We start from the raw sequence: 23,298 nt of genomic DNA on the forward strand, positions 1-23,298 counted from the left end.
TGTCTCTGCACTGTCCTCCTAGCTGCTATTCGAGAATCTGAAATCACAGTTCCTGGATCATTTTTTATGCCAATTTTTTCACGAGATGGAAACCTGTTTTTCACCTGAGATTTTTTTTGTGATGGGAAGCTGCTCCTGTCATTTTCCTATTGATGATTATGCCTTGAGGGACTCTTCAGACTTGCTGAGTATTGCATGTAAAATTAACTGTACTCGTGGGGTAGGTGTCATTGGGAAGCCTGCAGCTTCCTGTCTGTGGCAAGTCCAGCCCATGCCTTGAAGGCAGAGAGTCATAATTAATGGAGAAACTGAAGGTAGGCAGGGCACAGGCTGCTCCAGCCATGCATGTATCTAGTGCAGTCCCTTTCATGGGTCGGGCAGGGAAGGGTCATTATCTCATTGTTTTCTGGCATATTTGAATCCTTAGCATAAATTTTTATCCTTAAAAGATAACATCTTAGAGATGCATTGACATATATGTTTTGACTATGTATTCTGTGAGCACTTCTATGGAAATAATTTTTTGCAGGATGAGCAAAGAAACAGGAGTTGGGAAGTGGCTTGGTGAAATATCGAATTTACTTTTAGCAATTTGGAAAGGTCACATTTATTTGTGATACTTAAATTGGTTTGTGTGTTCCGTAAGAGGAGAGATAGGACAGGAGGCAACAGTTCAACTTGAAGGCATTTTGCTGTCTAGAGATGAAGAGAAGATGGAGAGAGAATCAGCTTTGTATATTGGGGGCATGCCCAGGGGGAGGGGGAGGTGGGGTGGGGAGCTTGATGGGGACACAACTGTTCAGTCTGAGTGATGGCCACCCTATAAAAAGCTGTAAAATTTATTGTTTTTTCCTGATTATCTATGTAATTCTTACTCATTGTAGACAATGTGGAAAATATGGACAAGCACAAGACAGTATATGATAGTCATCCTGAATCCTACCACTCACGGGCAACCATGGGTGGAATTTTGATATATATCCTTCTAGCTGTAGGTAAACATATACATCATAAGCATAGGTTTCCCTTTCCATCAACTTATCTATAATGATCTACATAGTATTATATTTACTCTTTTCATTAATATAAACACTTTCCTTTGTAATAACCTTTTGTGGTAGAAATATGTTTAGCATCATATAATGACTTCTTCTTGCCATTTTATTAAAAAGTATATACATAAAACTATAATTTTTATCAGTATCTTATTACTGGGCATTTGTTTCCCTTTATTTCATTATTGTAAGTGATACTTTATTGGATCAATTCTGTAACTCTTTTGTTGCACATCTCTTTTTCATGACATATATATACACATATATATGTATACATATATATGTAGTCATTCTCTTAAGCATCATTTTGAGGAATTCCTTGTCATATATGCGTTAGTATTTCTTTTGAGCTTGGCATTGAACCAAGCAATTCAGCTTGGTCATTACACCTCTTACGGCCCCATGAGAGTTACTGAGCTCTTGCTTCACCAGCTACCCTAACCTATCTCACTGTTGGTTTCTGAGTTTTTCCTATTGCTTTTATTTTGTTTGAGTTATCTTTCTTTCACATATAGCTTCAAATTAACCAGTCACCAGAAATAATATGCTTAGGATTAGATGAACATATGGAAATGGAGATTTCTCTAAGTATGGTGATAGAACCACAGCTCTTTGTCACTTTCTTTCCCATAGGCTTGGTGTGGGTAGCAGCAGGGATTATAGGCAAGAGTTCTTTGCAATCTTTCACAGTCATTCAGCATATTGTTTCATAAAGAGAACAGAAAATGTGTGTTCCAGTTGTAGCTCGTGTGACTTTAAGCCTCGTACACCAGGTCTTTTAATCAAGCAGAGCAGCATGGACCACATGTGGGGTATGTTGTGAGGAAAACAATGGAGGATGTATGTGATCCAGCTAGGTGACTGCCTATCAAATGCTGCTTTATTTGTACTTCTTTAAGGAGTTTTGGTCCTTTTTTTGGTGTCACTGGGAGGAATTTCACAGAACCTTGGTTTTATTCTCTGTAAAACAGAGGTTATTTAAACAATCCAATTTACTTACTTCACAGGCTGTATTAAATGAAATAATACAAAGGGAAAATACTTCATAAGTTAAAAATGATGGTTATCATTATATTGATTGATTACTCACCTTAATCAACATTTTTTGGGAAAACTTTAACACTCTGGTGGGTACTGGCGGAGATAAAAATGACCCCTTTTTTTGGAGGACTTTGAATTTTATTGAGGAAGATAACACCCACAGATGCTTGAAGTTAGCTATGTTTAAGGCTCAGTACAGACAGTATATAATTTTTCTGGGAAGAGGACTTTTACTGAGAGCTACTATCTTTGGAGCAGGTTTCATGGATTAGAAACTTTGAAATATTAAAAGATCTGGGTAATTGCTCAGAAGGGAGGTGGGCTGCTAGGCAAAGGCCATTTGTTGGAAATTTTGTTCTTATTAGGTGTTTAAGATAGAAGAGAGAGTTCTCCATTCATATAACTGCCTTAGTGAATAGAACATAGAATTTGCTTTCTGAAAAATATATGATAACTGTCTTAGAAAACTGAGATGTCCAAGGAGTTCAGAAATGTGCCTGCATGGGGTTATGCTCAAATTTAAATCGAACTATACTTTAGGTGTATTTTGAGAAAACTAAGAAACATCTCTTGACAATGGGACAAATGAACATGTCTCACTCACTATAGGCAGCCCTCAAACCAAATAATATAATTTCAAACGAAAAGTATATACAGATGGGTAAAATACTTTCTGCCTGCTATTCACTGCTTAAAAATCTGAAATCCTCCAGTATGACAGTGACCAGGCAAATGCACCATTTGAGAAAGTTATATAAACCATCTCAACCTCAGGGCGTAAAGCAAAGTCAGTTGTCTTTGCCTCATATACGACACGACTACTGATTTGACTTGGGTCAGAAAGCAATTCTGTATCTCCCTGGGGAAGGGACCAAAAGGCCCTTGACATCCTATCACCAGGAGCCTTCAGCTGAGCTCTGCAGGGAGAGCTACAAGCTGCAGGTATGCTGGGAAAATAATTGAAAGTGTCCATGGGGAATTAAAAACAGATGGTTCAGAAACCACTCTGGGGCTTGCAGAAGGACTTCAGTCCAAATATAAGGATCTGGACAGAGGAAAATAAATCTGTGTCAAGGGCAACTGGACGTAAATTCCTGCTGTGTTTGTCATTGGTAAACATTACTTCGCTCGATGGAAACACCACATCGACAGCGGTGTTATCTACCACCTTATACTGTGCATTTCGGAGCCGAGATGTTTTCTTGCTAATTTCTCATGCTTGTAGGAAACAGTGTTCCTGGCTTCCATTTTGTGAAAAGAAGTAAGAGGAACAGATGGGATGAGAATGCTTCTATTTTCCCCTCAGTTCTTTTGCAACAGGTTGCTGTATAACAGCTGGAAGTAGTAAATGGGTTCATTCTGGGAAGATAGACATTCTATACAATATTTTATTTTAAATGTTTTGTCAGAAAAAAGATCTCTGTAGAAAGCCAGTGCAAGTACATATAAAAAAGTCAGGTTTTTCTGGTATACACTATTCTGAGTTGGGAGTACAGTGAATTATGAATTATGTCCAGCCTCTTTGTGACAAATTTTCCATCCAAAGGGCATAGCTTTTCTCTTCAATGATTTTTAAGGCAATGATGTCATAGTAAAGCAAAATGAATTTTAAAGTGGCCAGACTACAAAGCATTCTTTTATTCAGCTAATTGTTGTGACATGTGAGGCATGTTTTTTAAAGGGTAAGAAGGACAGGAGAGGAATTGTTGCAAAAGTGAAGTACTTAAGGCAAATGCTTTGCTCTCAGTCCAAATCTGCTCTGATTCAAGGACAACAGTTCATGGAAGATCCAAAACTAGCAGGTGTGATTAAACCCTGCACAGCCCAAATGCATAATTCCAAATATGACTTGATTTCAGGCTGTCACTCCCATATATATTACAGCTGTATTTTATATATATTTTATTTCTGGGGCAATTTGATGTTGTGACTGAGTACTTATAGTGTGAATTGCTGTCTTTTATAGAAACATGTAAAATTCCTTAATATCAGTGAAATAAACTTGTGAAATTATTATTAGGTCCCCTGGATGACTTTGAGGATTTACTTTTTTTTCTTTTCAAATTAAGCATAGGTTTATGTTTTACCTCACCAAACAGATTTCACTCAAAGGCTGGGACTCTCTTTAGACTTGTGTTCCCTGCGATGCCTATTTGTAGTGTGCTGCACACAGTAGATGCTTAATAAATACTTGTTTATTTGGTTTGCCATAACAAGCTTCAATAATTATTCCTAGGTCTCTAATTTTTTCCCTGTATTAAAAAAAGATGTTTAAAAATAAAGCAAGGACTATTTATTTATTTATATACTATCATTTAAAGTATTAAGATTATTTATAACAATAGATCTTTTTGTTTTATTATTCCAGTGAGCATTAGCTTTTATTGTTCTTCTTGGTAAAATGTTATTTACCTGGAACTAAAAGCCTTGGGTTTTATCTTAGCCAAAGAATGTGTGCTTAGCCGAGAATGTAATTAGGGGAAATACTTAAGGGATTGTCAATGCAATGTTCTTTTAGCTCTTAGGCAATCCATATCCTGCTAAAATGTTTGTCTTTTTTTTTCCCCCGCCTTCTGGCTGCTGTTCCAGGTCCCTTATTTCGCGTGAGTCTTTGGCATCCTCAACTTTGAGTCTGACGGAAAGTCAGTCAGCCTTGAGCGTGAAACAAGAGTGGTCTCACGGCTACAGGGCTCTCCCTTCGCTCTCCTCCAACCACAGCTCTCAGAATGGCATTGATCTAGGGGATCTCCTCAGCCTTCCTCCTGGGACAGCCATGCCCAGCAACAGTGTCTCTAACTCATTGCCATCCTACCTCTTCGGGATGGAAAATAGCCACTCTCCTTACCCTAGTCCCCGGCACTCCTCGGCCAGGTCCCACTCGGCCCGCTCCAAGAAGAGAGCACTGTCCTTGTCCCCACTGTCTGATGGCATTGGGATAGACTTCAATACCATCATCCGCACCTCGCCCACGTCCTTGGTCGCCTACATCAACGGGTCGAGGTCTTCCCCGGCCAACATGTCCCCCCAGCCAGAGGTCTATGGGCATTTCCTGGGGGTGCGCGGCAGCTGTATCCCCCAGCCATGCTCGGTGCCAAGCAGCCAGAAGGGCGTGCGGGTGGCCAGCGGCGGCCTGGCTCTTCCAGCCTACGACGAGGACAGCGTGCTGGAGTATGAGCGCATGCAGCAGCTGGAGCACGGCGGCCTGCAGCCTGGCCTGGTCAACAACATGGTGGTGCAGCACGGCCTGCTGGATTCTGACGGCCAGCCGGCGGGCCTGCTAAAGACGGAGCGCCTGGATGACTTCCCGGGCGGCGCCCTGGACTTGCCCCCGGCACCCCCTCTGCCTCCTCTGCCACCTCCGCCCCAAGGCCCCCCGCCCCCCTACCACGCCCACCCGCACCTGCATCACCCAGAGCTCGTCCACCACACCCAAGCGCTGGCCCTGCCTCAGGCCGCCCTGGAGGAGGATGGGGAGATGGAAGACGTTGGGGGCAAGCACTGCTGTCGCTGGATCGACTGCAGCGCCTTGTATGACCAGCAGGAGGAACTTGTGCGGCACATCGAGAAGGTTCACATAGATCAGCGCAAAGGGGAAGACTTCACCTGTTTCTGGGCCGGTTGTCCTCGAAGGTACAAGCCATTCAATGCCCGCTATAAACTGCTGATCCACATGAGAGTCCACTCGGGGGAGAAGCCCAACAAGTGTTCGGTGAGTCTCCTAAAGCCCACCGGGAGTTCATTTGAAGGTGTATGTGGTTTTCCAAACGCCGCCACAAGTTAGGTGGCATTTTCTTCTTTTATGGAGTTCAGATGCTGGGGGTCTAGGTATCCATGAGATTTGACTCCTCTTCAGCCTAAGAAAGGGGAAGTTTTCTTTAATTAGTAGTGGCTGGGGTGTATCTCCACTTCTAGATTCTCTTCTGCAGATGTACATGATCAGGGGAGGTTCACACTGCCACACTGTCCAAAGTCTTGGAAAATTGATTCCCACCAGGCACCAACTAGAAGTTGCTGAAATGTGCAGGGCAGAGGAACACACACTGCACCACCAGCAAGCTTTAGCTCTTTTCCAAAGTAAATATTCAGTGATTTTCCCTTCCCTCCAATAACTGGGTGAGTGTTAGGGTTAGAGGGGTGGTTCTGATATTTGGAAAGGAACTCACACTTAGCAACTTGGCTAGTAAAAATGTTGCTGCATACACCCACACGCCTGCACACTGCACACTCCAAGGTTGTAAGACTAGTTAATGATTTATAGGCAGCATGAAAACACTCAGGGTTACCACAGGAGCAGAGTCTTACTGGATCTCACTGAACTTTAAGGAGAGGGAGTTTGGTGGAAGATGTATAAGGAGAAAGAACCCAGAGGGGACTGTGTCTTTGGTGTTGAAGGAAGCGGGCATGGTGTCTCTTTCTCCCCACTTCCCCCTTTCACAACATCAATCCTGGAACTATCTCTGTTTCTTGGCAGAATTTACTGTTTTTGAATAATATGACTCTTAAATGGTTGCACAACCATTTTACACCTAACAGAAACCCTCAGGGTTTACAAGCAGGACATCATGCTTGGGATCCCAGGGTGGCTTTGCACAATCTCAGACAGCTCGCTTAACTCTTGGAAAAAGAAGAGCATGTGTTTTATATTAGTTTAGATGGACAGGAATATTTCTTTTAGAGTTAAGAATCTGAGAATTTTAGGTATTCCCTGGATATTGAATATGCTACAGGTCACTAAATGTGTAAAATATATATATCATTTGGAAAAGGAACTTATTTAGATGGTGGTTCCCCCAGCCAGAGTCCCTTCTTTCTGTAGTATGTCTTGATAATAAAGAATCTGGGCCATGTTTACCAGGTTTATGCTTGATTATAGATTGGCCAAGTTGTCGGATTCATGTAAAAGCAAACCAAACAGGTGATAGTTGTAAGGCAAGTATTAGAAGCGCTTTTTCACCATCCAGTAGGTATTTTTGAAAGAGTTTTAAGAATTTCTGGAGGAATGAAATTGCATTTCTTGTCCTTACATTATGCCCCATGTTATGATTCTTCTTAAGGAAAACTTGAAGCTCATACATTGTAAGAATGCCAGGTTATATGACTGAAAAGAATAATTACATTCCAGCCAACAAAACCTTACTCTGTCAGTAAGGTTCTGCATTAAAAATGCCAGAAAGAGACAAGCAATTGAAGGCAATTCCATTTACTCTGTTTGGAACACACCGGCCTATTGCAGGCAAGAAAGACATTCAGTCTCTGAAGGAAAACAGTCCAGCCTTTTAGTTCTGACTAATCCTGGCTGAAAATAGTTTGCTGGATTTGGCTTTACTGAAATAAACATATAGGCTTGAATTATCCAAAAAAATATTTTTTTTGCATTGCAAAATTAATTTTTGTGCAAAAGGATTTCCCTATTTTCCCACTATCCCCAGATTTTGAAAAGTCATATAACTTTATGAAGTTGACTTTTGCTAAAGTGCATGATAACTATTAAAAATAGAAATACTTCAGTGAAAGAATAAGCTGAGAGGTGAATGTTTGCAGGCGTCTGCATAGCTTTTCATGGTATTATTCAAGATGGGTATGGGAGGTGATTTTTCGCTCTCCCCTAGTCTGCCTACTCCCCATTTCTAGATGAAATCTGTGCAAAATTTAGATTGCTAGATTTAATAGCACATCAAACCTAGACCCACAAAGCATTAAATCACATGTTATAGTGCAAATGTATTGTACAAAACAGTGTTTCTTAGGGGCTGACTAATGCTGCAGTTCTTGCCTTGGGACTGTATATTTTTAGCAGGAATATAAAACGTACATATCATGAGCATCGTGTCTTGTGAAAACTGTTATGTTGCTGCCCGTCATCTGCTTGATTTGTAGGGTTGTAGCTAACTGGCAGCAAATAATTTTGCTCTGAAAGTTTAGCAGTCCTCTCAAGTTGTAGCCCTTGGAGAGAAGACATTGTGCTTAATGTGGATGCGCATCTGAAAAAGATGCATTTTTCTGCCTCTTGCAAAACCAGTCTTTACACTCTTGGAATCCAGACACAAAGAACTATTAAAACTGAACAGTTTCATCTCTCACTTTTTAAGAAACTGATGGTAGTTGATTCAAAGCTCAAGATCCTTGCCAAGTAAAACGACCACATTCTTCTTTTGGAGACATGAAGTGATCTTTGGGTTTTTGTGGCTGTGTCACATGCCGCAAAGGCTAGGAGCAGTTTAAATTATAAGACCCTGTCCACTTCTGTTTTACGTATGTTTAACTGCTATTAATTTTCTGTGGACCATAGTTAGAGTTAGTCATCATTTTCACTCACTTAGCTTATTGACCCAAGAAAGATGTGATGACCCAGTTGTGTTTGGTGACCATGACTACAGGCAGCACAATGAGCTTCTGGAAGTCATGTGAAAAGGAGAATGTGTGAAAGGGCTATTCAGTGACAGCCTGCTTACAGTAAGAGGCCACCACTGGTGTCCTCCCTTGATGCCAGATTCCATCTCATGCATGGGAGAACACATTCTCAGAGTCTCTGACTGTAACTCCTCAGCCTTACCCAGAACTCTGGGATTCAGATCTCTCAGGACTTTAGGTGGCAGAACTGGGGGAGGATTGTTAATTTATTATTTGGTTAACTTACTGGAAGGAGAGAATGGTTTCTTTTCCCTTTTCCACCCAAACAACTCCACCCTTCTGTAGATCTCATTCTTACTGCTTCTGTGGAGAGCCAAACCAGCTGCTCTCTTTCCGCTCTTGGCCTTGATTACAGAGATATTCCCAGCCGTCGGCAAAGGCCTTGAGAAGTAAAGGCCTCAGCAGGCAGACAGACAGACCGCAGTTAAATCAGAAACTGGAATATGGCAATATTACATTAAAAACACCTGAGTCCATTCACTTCTGTCTACTAATAAAGCAATTTGTAGGTGCCAGATCATTCTATTTAGACCTTCCTGAGCTTAGACCAACCTCACCATTGATGAATCTCAGAAATATCAAAACTTTTGAGCATTCCCAGGTATAACTTTGCTGAATTCTGTTATGTTTTTCTGAGATGATAAGGTTTCAAATGCTCAAGTCAGAGCAAGTAATGGAGCCTTATAATTAGTTTCTTTCCCAAACCCCTGTTTCATGTTCCTAAAAGGACAACATAAAGAATAACCCCAAACTATAGATGTACACTAACCATCCCTAACAGTAGCCATAGTAAGTGTTCCAACTGAGTGCACACTGAGAATGTTTTTACCGTAGTAGGTCTTTTTGCCATTAAGTTGAAGAGTGTGCAACACTTCGGTAGCGTTCCCAGGAAGGTGTGCTCTGAATGAGATCAGACACACTCTGTCTGTCAGTACTTCTCATGAGAAAGCCTATCTGATCAGGGCAGAGTGAGCAGAGGGACAGGGTTCCGTTGCCAGGATCAGAAACACTGATCCTGGCCTTTGTGCACAAAAGAAAGCAGTTGGGCTGGGAGGTTAGGGAGTGTTAATAAGGGAATTGGGGGAAATGTGGATCGCCACTTAAATTTTGCTTATTTTTCCTGGATGAATTTTATCCAATAGCAAAAAGGAATTTTGTAAAACTTTTACCCACCCACAGATTCTCACAAAAATGTCACTGACCAAAGACAGCTTTGAATCTTGTATGAATTGACTCATTTCTCCACAGACATTTTGCCTGGCAAAACGCAGAGTATTTGCTTTGGCTTGACTATTGGGCCGTTTGCTTTTTAAGTAACATTGGATTATGGAATACAAGAAAATAAATACAGAGCTGGGGCCATGTCCCCATTCCTCTTTTATGGCCTGATTTATGGGTTATGGGCCAGCTTTAGCCATGTAAGACATTTCTTGAGGAAAAGTAAATTCATTGTAAAATACGGAAGAAGGCTTTTTTTCTTCCACATCCTTTATTTTATTATTTTGATAAGACTTGGCATTGATGTGGTGACCACAATTACCTGACTAGAAGGGACCTCAGGAAAATATCATCTAAGCATAATTATTAGTTATCACTCCACAATCTTCATATTGGCAACAATTAATAAATTCTCATAATGTCAAGTATTGGAGGGTATGGAGAAGGGAATGTTTTACCATTGTTAGTGAGAGTGAATTAGTGTAACCACTTTGGAAAAAATTTTGAGAATATCTAGCAAACGCGAAGATGAGCATATCCAACAAAACCATGTCTAAGTGTCTATTCTAGAGCAACTCTTGGTGGCAGGAAGACATGCCTTTGTTGTTGTGTTTTTTTTATAAATTTATTTATTTTATTTTTGGCTGCGTTGGGTCTTCAGTTGCTGCAAGCGGGGGCTACTCTTCGTTGCGGTGTGCGGGCTTCTCATTGCGGTGGCTTCTCTTGTTGTGGAGCATGGGCTCTAGGTATGCGGGCTTCAGTAGTTGCGGCACCTGGGCTCAGTAGTTGTGGCTCGTGGGCTCTAGAGCCCAGGCTCAGTAGTTGTGGCGCACGGGCTTAGTTGCTCCGCAGCATGTGGGATCTTCCCGGACCAAGGCTCAAACCCATGTCCCCTGCATTGGCAGGTGGATTCTTAACCACTGCGCCACCAGGGGAGTCCCCATGCCTCTGTTTTTTAAAAAAAATATAAATAACCTCTCTCTCCATAGATAAGGTAAGTCAACAAACTGTGGTTTATTCCTAATGAAATAATATAAAGGAATTTAAAATTAAGAAACTATATATAAATCGATATATCTATAGATTGATAGGTAACAACATGGATAAATAGATAACAATGTTGAATGAAACAATTACATGCAAAAGGGTATATACTGTGTAATATAATTTACATATATTTAAACACATGCTAAGCAGTATTATACAGTTGTTGTAGATACATAATTACTTGGTTAAACAATAAAATCATGTAGGCAGGATAACCTTAGGATAGTGGATACTTCTAGAGATGAAAGAAATAGGAAGATATGGGATGTAGGGATTTTGCTTTATCTTTTATCCAAAGAGGGAGAGAAATGAAACAAATATGGCAGAATATTAAAATGTTTGGTGGTGGCAATACAGCTGTCATAGGTATCTTATAATATTTTCTATGCTTTGCTGCCTGTTTGAAATATTTTATAACTATAAATACATATTTTTATCTAAAAAGAAAAGAAAAGAAAATCAATGAGTATAACACTCTTAACTCCCTTCTACACATACCAGTTTTTCAGATAGGAGAAAAAAGCCTAGGGAAATTAAGCGATTTTTCTAAGACTAGGAAGTTGTTTGGCCATTGCCTACTTACTCCAAGGAGGTGGTTTTCCACCTTGGCTGACATTGGAATTGCCTGAAAAGATTTATAAAATACCCATACCTGGGTCCTACCCCCAGAGTCTGTGATGTAATTAGTGGGGTGTGTAGCTTTCCAGGTGATTCTAAAGTTCAGAAGGGTGAGAACTAGTGTTCTAAAAGCTTCCACATTCTGACACTGAACTCTAGATAGATAAAAGCCTACCTTGTCATTTCAGTTAAGGTGTCGGGAGGCACTGTTTAGTAGCAACTACATTTTCATTATCATCAGTGTCCTGACAATGATTAGGGTAATTTCGTGTTCCCTTGGAATAAAATTCAGGACAAGGGATAAGAAGATAACAGAGCAGCGCTGGTAGTGGCAGAAGGCTTTCAACTGAGTGTCCATTTCATATGCAGAGTATTCTCTCTCTACAATTAATAGTCAGTTAAAGGTTGGGATGAGACTGTGCTGAGTAATGAATGTCATTGCCACCTCCTTGCCTCTTGAGTTAAAAAGTGAAACTGACAAATCTGTCACATTGTTCCCATTTTTAAAGGTAAAATAGAGTGTTTCCCCTAACAACTACAATGCAGCCTTTCTGCTTTTAATATAAAATGATCTTCAAAACATTTTTGCTACTATGGATGTTTCTGAAGAGTTGGTAAATTACTAAAATATTGAATTTTCCCTTTTATCAAATCTGCCTGATGTGATTAAATAAATAAAATTAACATTAATATCCTCTTTGTCTCTTGAGGCTGAAACACCAACAGTGAAACATCTGGTAAAGATCAGAGAGAGCGTAGCTTCCAAATCGTATCCCACAAGGCATCAGTCTGTCAAATATATAATGCAAACTCAGTGATTTTAAAAAAGATACAACTAAATCACAAGATTTTTTTCCCATCGATTTTACATAAGAAAGAGATGCCACCATATTTATCTGTGTATAGACATATACAACATAGTGTAGACATATATATGTCACTATAAATTACAAACCCGTTAGTATAGGTAAAAACAAAACCACAGAAATTCTCATCAGATGGGGCATTGACCACAGTTTATAAGGCGTCTGTCAAATTGGATTTTACATCCCAAAACACAGTTTAGGAACCTTCCATTTGGTAGTGGTTTAATTTTATTTCCCTTTAGAAGGCATTTAATCCACTTTACCTGAGGAACTGGCCTTTCATGAACTTTGTCTTGAAAATAAATTCATAGCAGATTTGGGCAAACGTATCATAGCAAATCGTGGTTTATGTTTCTTTGCCCGGCACTTCTAGGATTAATGAAAAATAATAGATAATGAGAGAAACTTTAAGAGGCTGAATACTTGAGGCTTTATCCTCATTAAGCAAAATCATTAACTACATGACAGTTAATGTTCCTTTTAATTCATATTTGTTTTGTGGTTTTTCTCTAATTTCATGCCCTGAAATAATGTTTTTAAAATTACAAAAAATTATGGTAATCTTTTCCTAAGTGATCTGATTAAGGGAATATATTTCAGATCTTCTGAGGTTTGTTCATATGTAGATTTTATTTTATTTATTTTTATTTTTATTTTTTTATCTTTATGGTTTACAATGGTGTGTTAGTTTCTACTGTATAACAAAGTGAATCAGCTATATGTATACATATATCCCCATATATCCTCCCTCTTGCATCTCCCTCCCACCCTCCCTATCCCACCCCTCTAAGTGGACACAAAGCACCGAGCTGATCTCCCTGTGCTATGTGGCTGCTTCCCACTAGTTATCTGTTTTACATATGGTAGTGTATATATGTCCATGCCATTCTCTCACTTCGTCCCAGCTTACCCTTCCCCCTCCCCATGTCCTCAAATCCATTCTCTACGTCTACGTCTACGTCTTTATTCCTGTCCTGCCCCAGTAGGTTCATTAGAACCATTTTTTTTTTTTTAAGATTCCATATAATATGTTAGCATACGGTATTTGTTTTTTTCTTTCTGACTTGCTTCACTCTGTATGACAGTCTCTAGGTCCATCCACCTCACTACAAATAACTCAATTTCGTTTCTTTTTATGGCTGAGTAATATTCCATTGTATATATATACCACATCTTCTTTATCCATTCATCTGTCGATGGACACTTAGGTTGCTTCCATGTCCTGGCTATTGTAAATAGAGCTGCAATGAACATTGTGGTACATGACTCTTTTTGAATTATGGTTTTCTCAGGGTATATGCCCAGTAGTGGGATTGCTGGGTCATATGGTAGTTCTATCTTTAGTTTTTTAAGGAACCTCCATACTGTTCTCCATAGTGGCTGTATCAATTTACATTCCCACCAACAGTGCAAGAGGGTTCCCTTTTCTCCACACCCTCTTCAGCATAATTTGTTTGTAGATTTTTTGATGATGGCCATTCTGACTGGTGTGAGGTGATGCCTCATTATAGTTTTGATTTGCATTTCTCTAGTAATTAGTGATGTTGAGCATCCTTCATATGTAGATTTTAAAACGTATTTTTCTTAGTTCATTCTGCATCAGTGTGGAAAATTAGTTTGGCGATTTATTAGAAATGTCTTTTGTGACCTTTGGAATATTTCTTGATTACGTTTGCTCTGAGTGGTCGTGTTGACATCTTTGAGTCCAAATGGAATTCAAGTATGTAGAGTGAAAGACCACATTTATTTTTCCATAAGAGAGGTAGTCTAATTCTCTTTGATCTTTCAGAAGTGTTTTCTTCAAGCTCTGGGTAGAATGATGTGGAAAAGAGATGGGTTTTTTTTTTTTTTCTGGGCAGATTTATTAGTTTCTACTGTAATTACTGAGTCAGGGCTTCTGGACTATCAATAAGACAATGAATGTTGTAACCCTGGGTGGTGGATGTGTGGCTGGCAAACACACAACCTGGGTGGGCAGGCTCGATTTCCCCTTGGCTTGAACTGTGGGCAGCCTCAACCAGAGGGGAGAGTGGTTGGTTTAGTGGGTGTCATCGCTCATATGGGAGGTTGGTGTAGATAGGAATTTGATGAGAAAATGGAATGAAACCTGTGTGTTCTTATTTTGCAGTACAGTATTTATTTTTATTTTCTTGGTCCATGGATGCTGGATTTGAGTACAGAGAATAACTAATAATTTTGAATTTTGAAGACTTTAAAAAATGGTTAATTTGAAAAGTAACTGAGAAACTGGAAAATGAGATGACCTCGTTCTGGGCAGGCAGGGGCAATGTGCATGAGTAATTACACCATACTCCAAACTTAGGGTGAGCATATAGTTTATTGTTCAAATTGGGACAATTTTGAGAGTGAAAGGGGTTATCTTTCCCTGGAATATCAGTGTAAACCAGGCTTGTCCTAGGAAAACCAGGATGTATAGTTGTCCTGCCCAAATAGTATATGCAGGGACTTCCCTGGTGGTCCAGCGGTTAACAGACACCGTGCTTCCACTGCAGGGGCCATGGGTTTGATCCCTAGTCGGGGAACTAAGGTCCCTCATCCTGCGTGGTGTGGCCAAAAAAATAGAAAAAAACACAAAAAACCAAACAGTATATGCACTAATGTGTCCAACCAATCAATGCATGCTCATTCATTCATTTGATCACTGAGTACAAGCCATGTGCCATGCCCTGTCCTGGAAGCTGGGGGTGAGTAGGTATGGAAATAAATGGGACATTCTTTTGAGGAGATCACAGTCTTCTAGCAGTGACAGCTGTGAAAATAGTTATTTACACAGTAGTGAAACAAGGGCTATGATATAGGTCTATGCAGATTGTTTTAATGGGAAAACAGGGGAAGAAACCTCCAGCTCTGTAGAGTCTTAGAGGAGGTGACTGCATCGTGAAAGAAGACAGTGGTTCTTGCAGAGAAAAGGAAGGAAGCCATTCAAATGGAGGACCACAATATGTGATAACACAGGGGTGTGAAAGAGTCTAGGAAAGAAACAGTTCCTAGGTAGTTCAATGGTCCAAGACTAGGTAGGAGTGTGAAGGGAGGCTGGAAATTCACCTTGGGCCAATAACAAAGGACTTTTACTCTCAAACAGGGATAATATTTTGAAAATTAGAAAGAATTACACACCTAGTTAATACAAATGCAAATTCAGTTAAAACAAAAAACGTCTTAGGAGGCAGCATCACTAAAGAAGTAAGCACAGTGCTTTAGTGCATGTGAAATGAAACTTTGACGTCCCCCAAACCATCTCATTGTCTCTTAAAGTTTATAGTTTCATTCTTCATTGAAATGTATCTCTTGACAGCTATAATATGAAACACAAATTTTTCTTATGCCAAATGATCAGCCAGGGAAACACATAAATGGAGACAAACATAAAAGTATTTTCTGTTGTGGGCTTTAAAGAAAATTAAAAACCTGAGGAAGACTAGGGACCAAAGGCTATTTGATCAGTTATGTAGAATGACTAAGATGTGGACAGAGGCTGCATACATTATCCTGTGTATGAGTAGCCTTCTATTCGTTAAATATTTCCTTGTATAATCCGTAAAGGAGTGAAGTACTGTTAAGCAAAGGTTGGACTGGTACTCGTCATGTTGAGCTTGTCAGCCCTTTCCAGACTTCCCCCCACACTCTGACTGCTAAGGTTTACTATGGAATTTTTTTCTTCTCAGACTGAATTAATACAGAGCAGAGCTAAATATTTGAGATGGTTAGAGGAGTGCACATTAAGTAAATTCTCATCAAAATGGCACCCATTCCTGGCGATTCAATCTGGAACACCTTAGGGCCTCATGCCTCTCTAGACTGGGGAAGGCAGAGTGAAAGCAGAGACTGGCCTTTTGTTACATGAGCTTCCTGCTCTAGAAGCACTCACCTCACCTGGGGCTTGAGCCTCCCAATGTTGGGCCATTTGCCTGTGTGACCAGAGAGCACAGCCTGGAGCCAACATCAGTAGACTTAGGTGTTCAGAGTGCTCCAGATAAGGCATCTGACTGGTCTTGTCCTTAAAATTTACGAGGCAGCATCTCAGGCTTGTATTTATAGAACAATTTCTTTTTTGTGTTTTAGCGTGCTTATTTGAAAATGCTTTAAGTTTTAAGCTGGGAAAGCTCATCCTTTGATGAGAAATATTGCTACAACTAAACTCTTTCTCTTCTGCCACTTCCATCTCCCATTCCCAGTCAGTTTCTAGTGTGAAACCACCAAATGGTGCTTTGTTAGCCAAGAGAATGGATTTGGAGGTGGAAGAGCAGTTGTAATGAAGGGAAAATGGGGGACCCCACCTTAAAAAAATTCTGAAATGGAAATTTGTCTTCCATTACATTTGTGGTGACTCTTATTGTCTCCTTCCCTCAGAATTTCCATGCTGCCTTAGGGCCCGTGCTTTTGCTCCTTATTTTTTCCCCTCCGTCTATTCAAGGCTTGCTTTTGGGAAAAAAGTTCAGCAAAGATAAAATTCATACATATAAATGGTGAATGACTGAGAAAAGATTCAGTGCACTGGCCTTCCCAGGGGTAGTTGCTATTTTCACTAGGAAGAAAGTGTTAAACCTCTCCCTTAGACAGAAACTCATTTAGGGAAATGAAAAGGGAAAGAAAATAATGGTGTTACAAATTCTGAGCTACTAGATTACTTTAATCTTCACCATAGCCCTCAGAGTGAAGTAATTTGTGGAGCTTGAGACTCATATTCTCTTCTTTTTAACTACATATTCCAACATCATTATTCATCTTTGAGTCCTACCCATGGCACCTGGCTCAATGATTAGAATAACATATAGTATCTCTCAAATATATATACATACATCTCTGTCTTTTTACCAACCAATCAACTGATCTATCTGTATCTGTGTATATATATATATATGTGTGTGTGTGTGTGTGTGTGTGTGTATATATATATACACACATATGTGTGTATATACATATATTCTTGGAGTCAGGATGGGTACATGGAGGTTATTATTATTCTATTGTTTCTACTTGTGAGAAGATTTGAAATTTTCCATAGTAAAATGTTAAAAATAAGCAAATAAAGTTTTTGAGTTAACTTTTAGGAAGCAAAAGGACAGTTCGTTCGTTCCCTCCAACACCTCAGAAAATGTTGCCAGCCATTTTTTTCCTTGGGTATCCTGTATTCTGATCTGAAAGCAAATTAATTTTTTCCATTGCTCTTAAAGGTCTCTGAAATAATTTTGCTTAAAAATGAGATGAGAGATACTCTTAAGCAATAACATGATATTTGAAAAGGCAAACGATAACAAGGAAGCGTTATTGGAGTATGTTAAGATAATCTAACTTCTGTAATAGACAGCCCCAAATCTCAGTGGCTTGGTACAATAAAGGTTTGTTTCTTATTCATGTTGTAATACAGCTTGCTCCTTGTGATTGTACAGTGGCTCAGGAACCTTCAGTCTAATAGCTCTGCAATCTGAGTCTAGGGTGAAAGAGCATGTTGAGGATTGTGCAGAAGGTTTGGAAGCTGGATCTGCAAATGACACGCTTCACTTCTTCTGCATCCCATTGGCCCGAACTCAATCACATGACCCCAGCTAACTGCAAGGGGGCTTGGGAAGTGTGGTCTTTATGTGTGCACAGGAGGACATTAAACACAGAATATTGTATCTGCAGCAAGCAACTAGACATCCCTCTCCTGCTTCACCCCTGACTTATCCTGGTTCTCTGTATCCCCTTGAAAAGAAGAAACATTCAAATCTTGATCTTTGAGTTTTTCTTGAGTGGCCACCCTATCTCATCAAAGTGGTTTTGTAAAAGACCATTTCTTTTTTCTTATCAGTGCTGGCTTCTATAACTTGCTTTTCAACTTACTAAATCTTTCCCAGCCCAACCATTTTTTTCTTATTTACTCTCCAAGGATTCCATTGCCGTACAGTCACCACTGCTGGGAAAACTCTTGTTATCTCAAGTGAATTACTCAGTTTTTCCCACCTTGTCCAAATTACATGTTCTTGGTGCATAATTCCCCACTGCTCATCATCTTTCTAAGTCATGAGGATGTGTGATGTCTTCATGTCCCACAGGCACTCACCCTTGAGGGATATCTGCTCATTATCAAGGGCAAGGTCATAAATGAATCACAGAGAGATACACCATCGTGAACAGAAATGTGGTGTGAAGGGCTATTTTACTAAGACCCTGAAACACAATATTCCCCATCTATTCATAAAGTAACTTATTTGATACACACAGTGTGGTCATAAGTGCTCTTCTATTCTCTGAATGCTTGCTTTTGGTCATGAACTGGCACACACAAAAGGAAAAAATGACAGTGTGCCTCTATGGACACTTTTGGTCCGTTTCCATAAATATATTCAAACAAAATGAAATTGCCTGGCTCTATATAATATGTCCTTTAGTGTGTTTAAGCTTGCAAAATTACCCCCAAGGATGACGAATTATAAACATCATGCAATACCACAGCCGTGGTTCAAGGCCTGTCTCAGTGTTCTGCCGGCATTCACCCTTCCTAGAAACGTTTAAAGTGTTTTAGGAAAACGAAGCTAGGCAAACAAGCTTATCAGGAACGACAATAAAAAAATCATTGATTCTAATTAGGAGGCGTCACATATACAGAAACAAAGCTGCTTTTGTGTAGTGGAAAGTCTATCTGTTCTCTGTAACACATGGAGTGTTTTCCAGTCGCTTTAGATAATCAAGCTGACAAAGTTTCAGGGCCCTGACCTTTTGGCCCATCTCAAGCAATGCAGCTGCACTTGTCGAAACTTGTTGAAGGTGTTGGTGGGAGGTGTGCTGGGATACAAGTTGTTATAAAGGTGACAATGAGACAGGTGCTATATTTTCTGAAAGCCCCAAACTACATCATAAATTGAGGTGGGGAGTATTTAGGTTCTTGAGGCAAGGACTGAGTTTATAGCAATTACCTCTAGTTGTTCCTGTAGCAAGTACTTCTCCCAGCAGCCCAGTGCATTGACCCACCACCGATGAGGACTCCAGCAACTCCGGCTGTCTGGGTCAGCCTGATCCTGCTCCATCGTGTGTCCTGGGGAGATCAGCTTTAGATTGTAACCCTGGTTTTGTGCTATGCTCATGGAATGGGGTCTTTATGATGGAACCAGGCAAGAAGGAGCTGTATAATCTGAGCAAATAATGGAGAAATCACTCTAATTGCTTACTCCATTGAGGTAGTAAATCAGAATCAACAGCTGTGTCACTGTCACTTCTCTTGAATTCAGAACTTCAGAAAAATGAATTTCACTAGACCACAGGGTCAGGAACATAGATCATAGTAAATCAATGGACAGTTTCGTTCAAAATTAAGAGTACATATTGACCATTTGCAGTGTCAATGATCTATCCTCAAGGAGGAGTTTCATAGAAGACGTTTCTAGTTGCTTGATTGTATATTTCCTCCGAAGATTGGCTTGCTAATTACCATCAGTGAGTAATAGGGGTTGCCCCACCCTGAAAAATAAAGCCCATTGTGTTCTGAAGGAATGACGCTGCCAAGTGTCTTGACGGGCTCCTGCTGCACTTGTCAAACAGCTGTGCCTGGGTGTGAAATTTTGAAGTTGGATTCTCACTTAGCCAGGATTAGAATAGGTTTAATTGAAGGTGTCTGAAACGGGGGACAATTTAAAATTCTTAAATACAGAATTCACGCATTTCTAAAAAACACTGTACTGATCATTTCTAAATAATTTGGTTTCCGCCTTCATTTTTGCTAACATTGATATTATATAAAATTCAAATGATCATAATAGAAAAGGAAATTATCTTAATATGGAAAATGTAAAGTTATTTGCATAATTTTTTTTCACTTAAAGATCTTTAAATATTTGGTTTATGTTTACATTTTAATACTGAGTCATTCATCTAATTGCAGGTGTGCGTGCTCTCTGTGGTCTCTAAAAGTGATCCGCAGGTGTAAGACAAAAAGGTCTCTGATGACTATCTCTATTTCACTCATTCAACTATTGAGCAATTGAGCAACTATTTCATAACAACCACTCTTCTAGGCCCTGGGGATATAGCAGTGAACAGATCAGACCCCAAACTCCCTGTCCTCTTGGAGCTCTAGAGGGAAGGATAGTAAATAATGCAGATACTTGGAGGAAGAAGGTTTCAGACAGAGAGAATAGCAAGTGTAAAGGCCTTGAGGCAGTAGTGTTGGCCTGGTTTGTTCTAGAAACATCAAGGAGTCCAGGGTGGCTGGAGTAGAGTGAACAAAGGATGAAAGAGAAGAGGAATTCAGGGAAAAAATGGGGTCTAGATTGTTTAGGGCCGGTAGTCCATGAAAGGATAGTTTTGAGTAGAGGGATGATATGATTTATATTATGTTTTTATATAATTGTTGAATGCTGTATGGAGTGTACATTGAAGAGGAACTAGGAATAGAAGCAGGAAGACCAAGCCTCTGTAACTGGGATCATTGCAGTAACCTTCTCTCTGGTCTTCCTGCTCATGTCGAGAGGTAGAAGTTAGGATAATCAATTGAGTTCTGGCTATATAAACATAGCCAGAACTCAGTTGACAGAATTTCTCAATGGATTGGATATGGGATGTGGGAGACAGAAGTGTCAGCTGTGACCCCAGGGTTTGGAGTCTGGGAGGATGGGAGTTACCTTTAACTGACTGTGGGAGGTTTGGGAAGAAAACAGAGAGTTTGGTTTTATTTTTATTTATTTTTAAAAAATTATTTATTTTTGGCTGCACTGGGTCTTCGTTGCTGTGCGCGGGCTTTCTCTAGCTGTGGAGAGCGGAGGCCACTCCTCGCCGTGGTGCATAGGCCTCCCACTGCGGTGTCCTTCCCCGCTGTGGAGCACAGGCTCCAGAGCGCAGGCTCAGTAGCTGTGGCACATGGGCTCAGCAGTTGTGGCTCACGGGCTCTAGAGCGCAGGCTCAGCAATTGTGGCACATGGGCCCAGTTGCTCTGCAGCATGTGGGATCTTCTTGGACCAGGACTCGAACCTGTGTTCCCTGCATTGGCAGGTGGACTCCCAACCACTGTGCCACCAGGGAAGCCCAGAGTTTGGTTTTAGACTTGTTAAGTTTGAGGAGCCTGTGGTGTGAGTCCCGGGGTGCGTCTGGAGATCAGGGAAGTCTAGACTGATACTATTTTGGGGTTACCTGTGTATAGATAGTATTCAAGGTTATGAGATTGGCTGACCTGATTGAAAGTGAAATAAGTAGAGTCATGAAAAAATTGGTGTCTGTACTCCTGAATCCCATGAGGGGTGGGTGAAAGGAGAGATGAGTTGTAGGAGTCAAGTCCTCTTTCCCAAACAGCTTGTATCTCCTTTGCCCTGCTTTGTTGTGTTGCCCTGATCCTACCTTCCATATATCTAGGAGAATTTCAAGGTGCCATTGAAGAGAAAAAGATAGGGTTGAAGAGGTTGGTTCAAGTTGGACCGCCATTGACATACCTGTATTTCTGTTTCCAGATCAGAAGATAAGCAGACAGAATACAAGGAGTACATGATTCAAGAGAATAAATAGGTTTCTACCGTCATAGTCTTATGCTCTTGAAATTGGGGGGTTGTTAATAATAGCATCCATATATCTTAGTTTATACAGAACTTAACAGTGTGTAAGCTCCAAGAAATAGTGTTAAGTCAGTTCTATCATTGAGGTGACATGGAGGTGACAAGGAATCCAGGAACAGATTGGATGACTTCTTGGTCAATTTGTTGAGGGGATTCAAAAAATAATGGGTAATTTTTTTCTCCTTTTCCAACAGTGAGATTCTGAGATTCTGTCTTTTAATAAATTAATCTCTCAGTGAATTTGATGGTAGCTTGTGTTCCAGAATTCATGTTCTCAATAGCCTGGTTGATTTCTGCTTAGACAGCCAGCTCCATGAATGTCTCCATAATGTTGATAGGGAGCAATATGAAAGAGCTATGGGTTTGAGGTTCTCAGGGGTTGTACTTGGGTTCATGTCCTAAATGTGTACATTGTGTGAAAGGCTCAGGAATTCTGTTCTTGGCCATTGAAGCCCAGTGAGTCTGTGGAAGTAATTTTAATTTTAAGATCGCACAATTATATTTCTTCCTACTCTAGAAACAGCTTAATGAAAAACCTTTTGTGTACCATGTATTGGGTTTGTTTACTGTAGATTGTGATAGCTAGGGAACAAAACCTTACATTTTAGCTTTTGGAAAATTTTATGATGTTCATGTCTATGGCAATAAAACTTCATTGGCTCCAACAAGATGCCTCTTTTGTTTGCCTGAAGTGTTATGTCAGGTCTATATTCAGAGAAGGGATAGGGATTTTTTTACATTTATTTTTCCCTTCTGTTTCCTCTCTTCTCCCCCCATTTTCTAGCACCTACTCATTCACTTTATGTTTTCTTTCTATGCAGAGCTATTGAAGGTGAGTACAAAGAGAAAATGGAGGTTTTAACAGTGCTTAAAATCTGTGTGTGTTTCCATCCAGTGACTACGAAAGTATATTCAGTGCTTAAAAACAGTGATATTTAATATTTAAGTCTATATTTTATAGAGTTTATATCTGTTGTAGGGACTGTCTTATATTTTCTAGCAGGGTTTACTGTTCTACTAGTTAGGGCAGGGCTTCACAACCTTATGCTATTGACATTTTGGACCAGATAACTCTTTGTTGATGAGGACCTCTCTTGAGCATTGTAGGATGTTTAGCTGCATCCCTGGCCTCTACACATTAGATGCTAGTAGCACCCCCTTTATCCCTGGTAGTGACAAAAATATCTCTAGGCATTCTGTATGTCTCCTGGGGGGCAAAGTTGCTGCAGGTTGAGAACCTCTGAGCTAGGGGAGTCTGAATTTATCTGCCTTATTCATGTGGCGACAGGGCAGTTATTTTGAGATTACAGTCAGTGCCTGAAATGCAAATATTTGGCTTAAAAAATCTTCACTTGGCATTTCCAAGTGAGAGCTTATGGGAACCTTTTCTTCTCTGGCCTCACCAAGGACCCTGGCCATGGCCTCTGCAACTTCTGATGACCAGTTGATGAAGAAGTAATCCTTGATGCATTCAGGATTGTAGTAGGGAGGGATGTAAATTGT

General features: G+C 40.2%; 1 protein-coding gene across 6 annotated transcripts in view; it reads left to right on the forward strand.

Annotated features, from left to right (window-relative positions):
* GLIS3 (GLIS family zinc finger 3) overlaps positions 1-23,298 on the forward strand; it is a 508,929-nt gene that overhangs the window by 182,637 nt on the left and 302,994 nt on the right. For all 6 annotated transcript variants that reach the window (XM_057547717.1, XM_057547713.1, XM_057547711.1 and 3 more), the window contains one exon: positions 4,686-5,805. In XM_057547717.1, the coding sequence (XP_057403700.1) occupies positions 4,686-5,805 (1,120 nt within the window). The remainder of the gene's footprint in view (positions 1-4,685; positions 5,806-23,298) is intronic.

Source organism: Balaenoptera acutorostrata, chromosome 6 (assembly GCF_949987535.1).
Source record: "Balaenoptera acutorostrata chromosome 6, mBalAcu1.1, whole genome shotgun sequence".
Classification (NCBI taxonomy): domain Eukaryota; kingdom Metazoa; phylum Chordata; class Mammalia; order Artiodactyla; family Balaenopteridae; genus Balaenoptera; species Balaenoptera acutorostrata.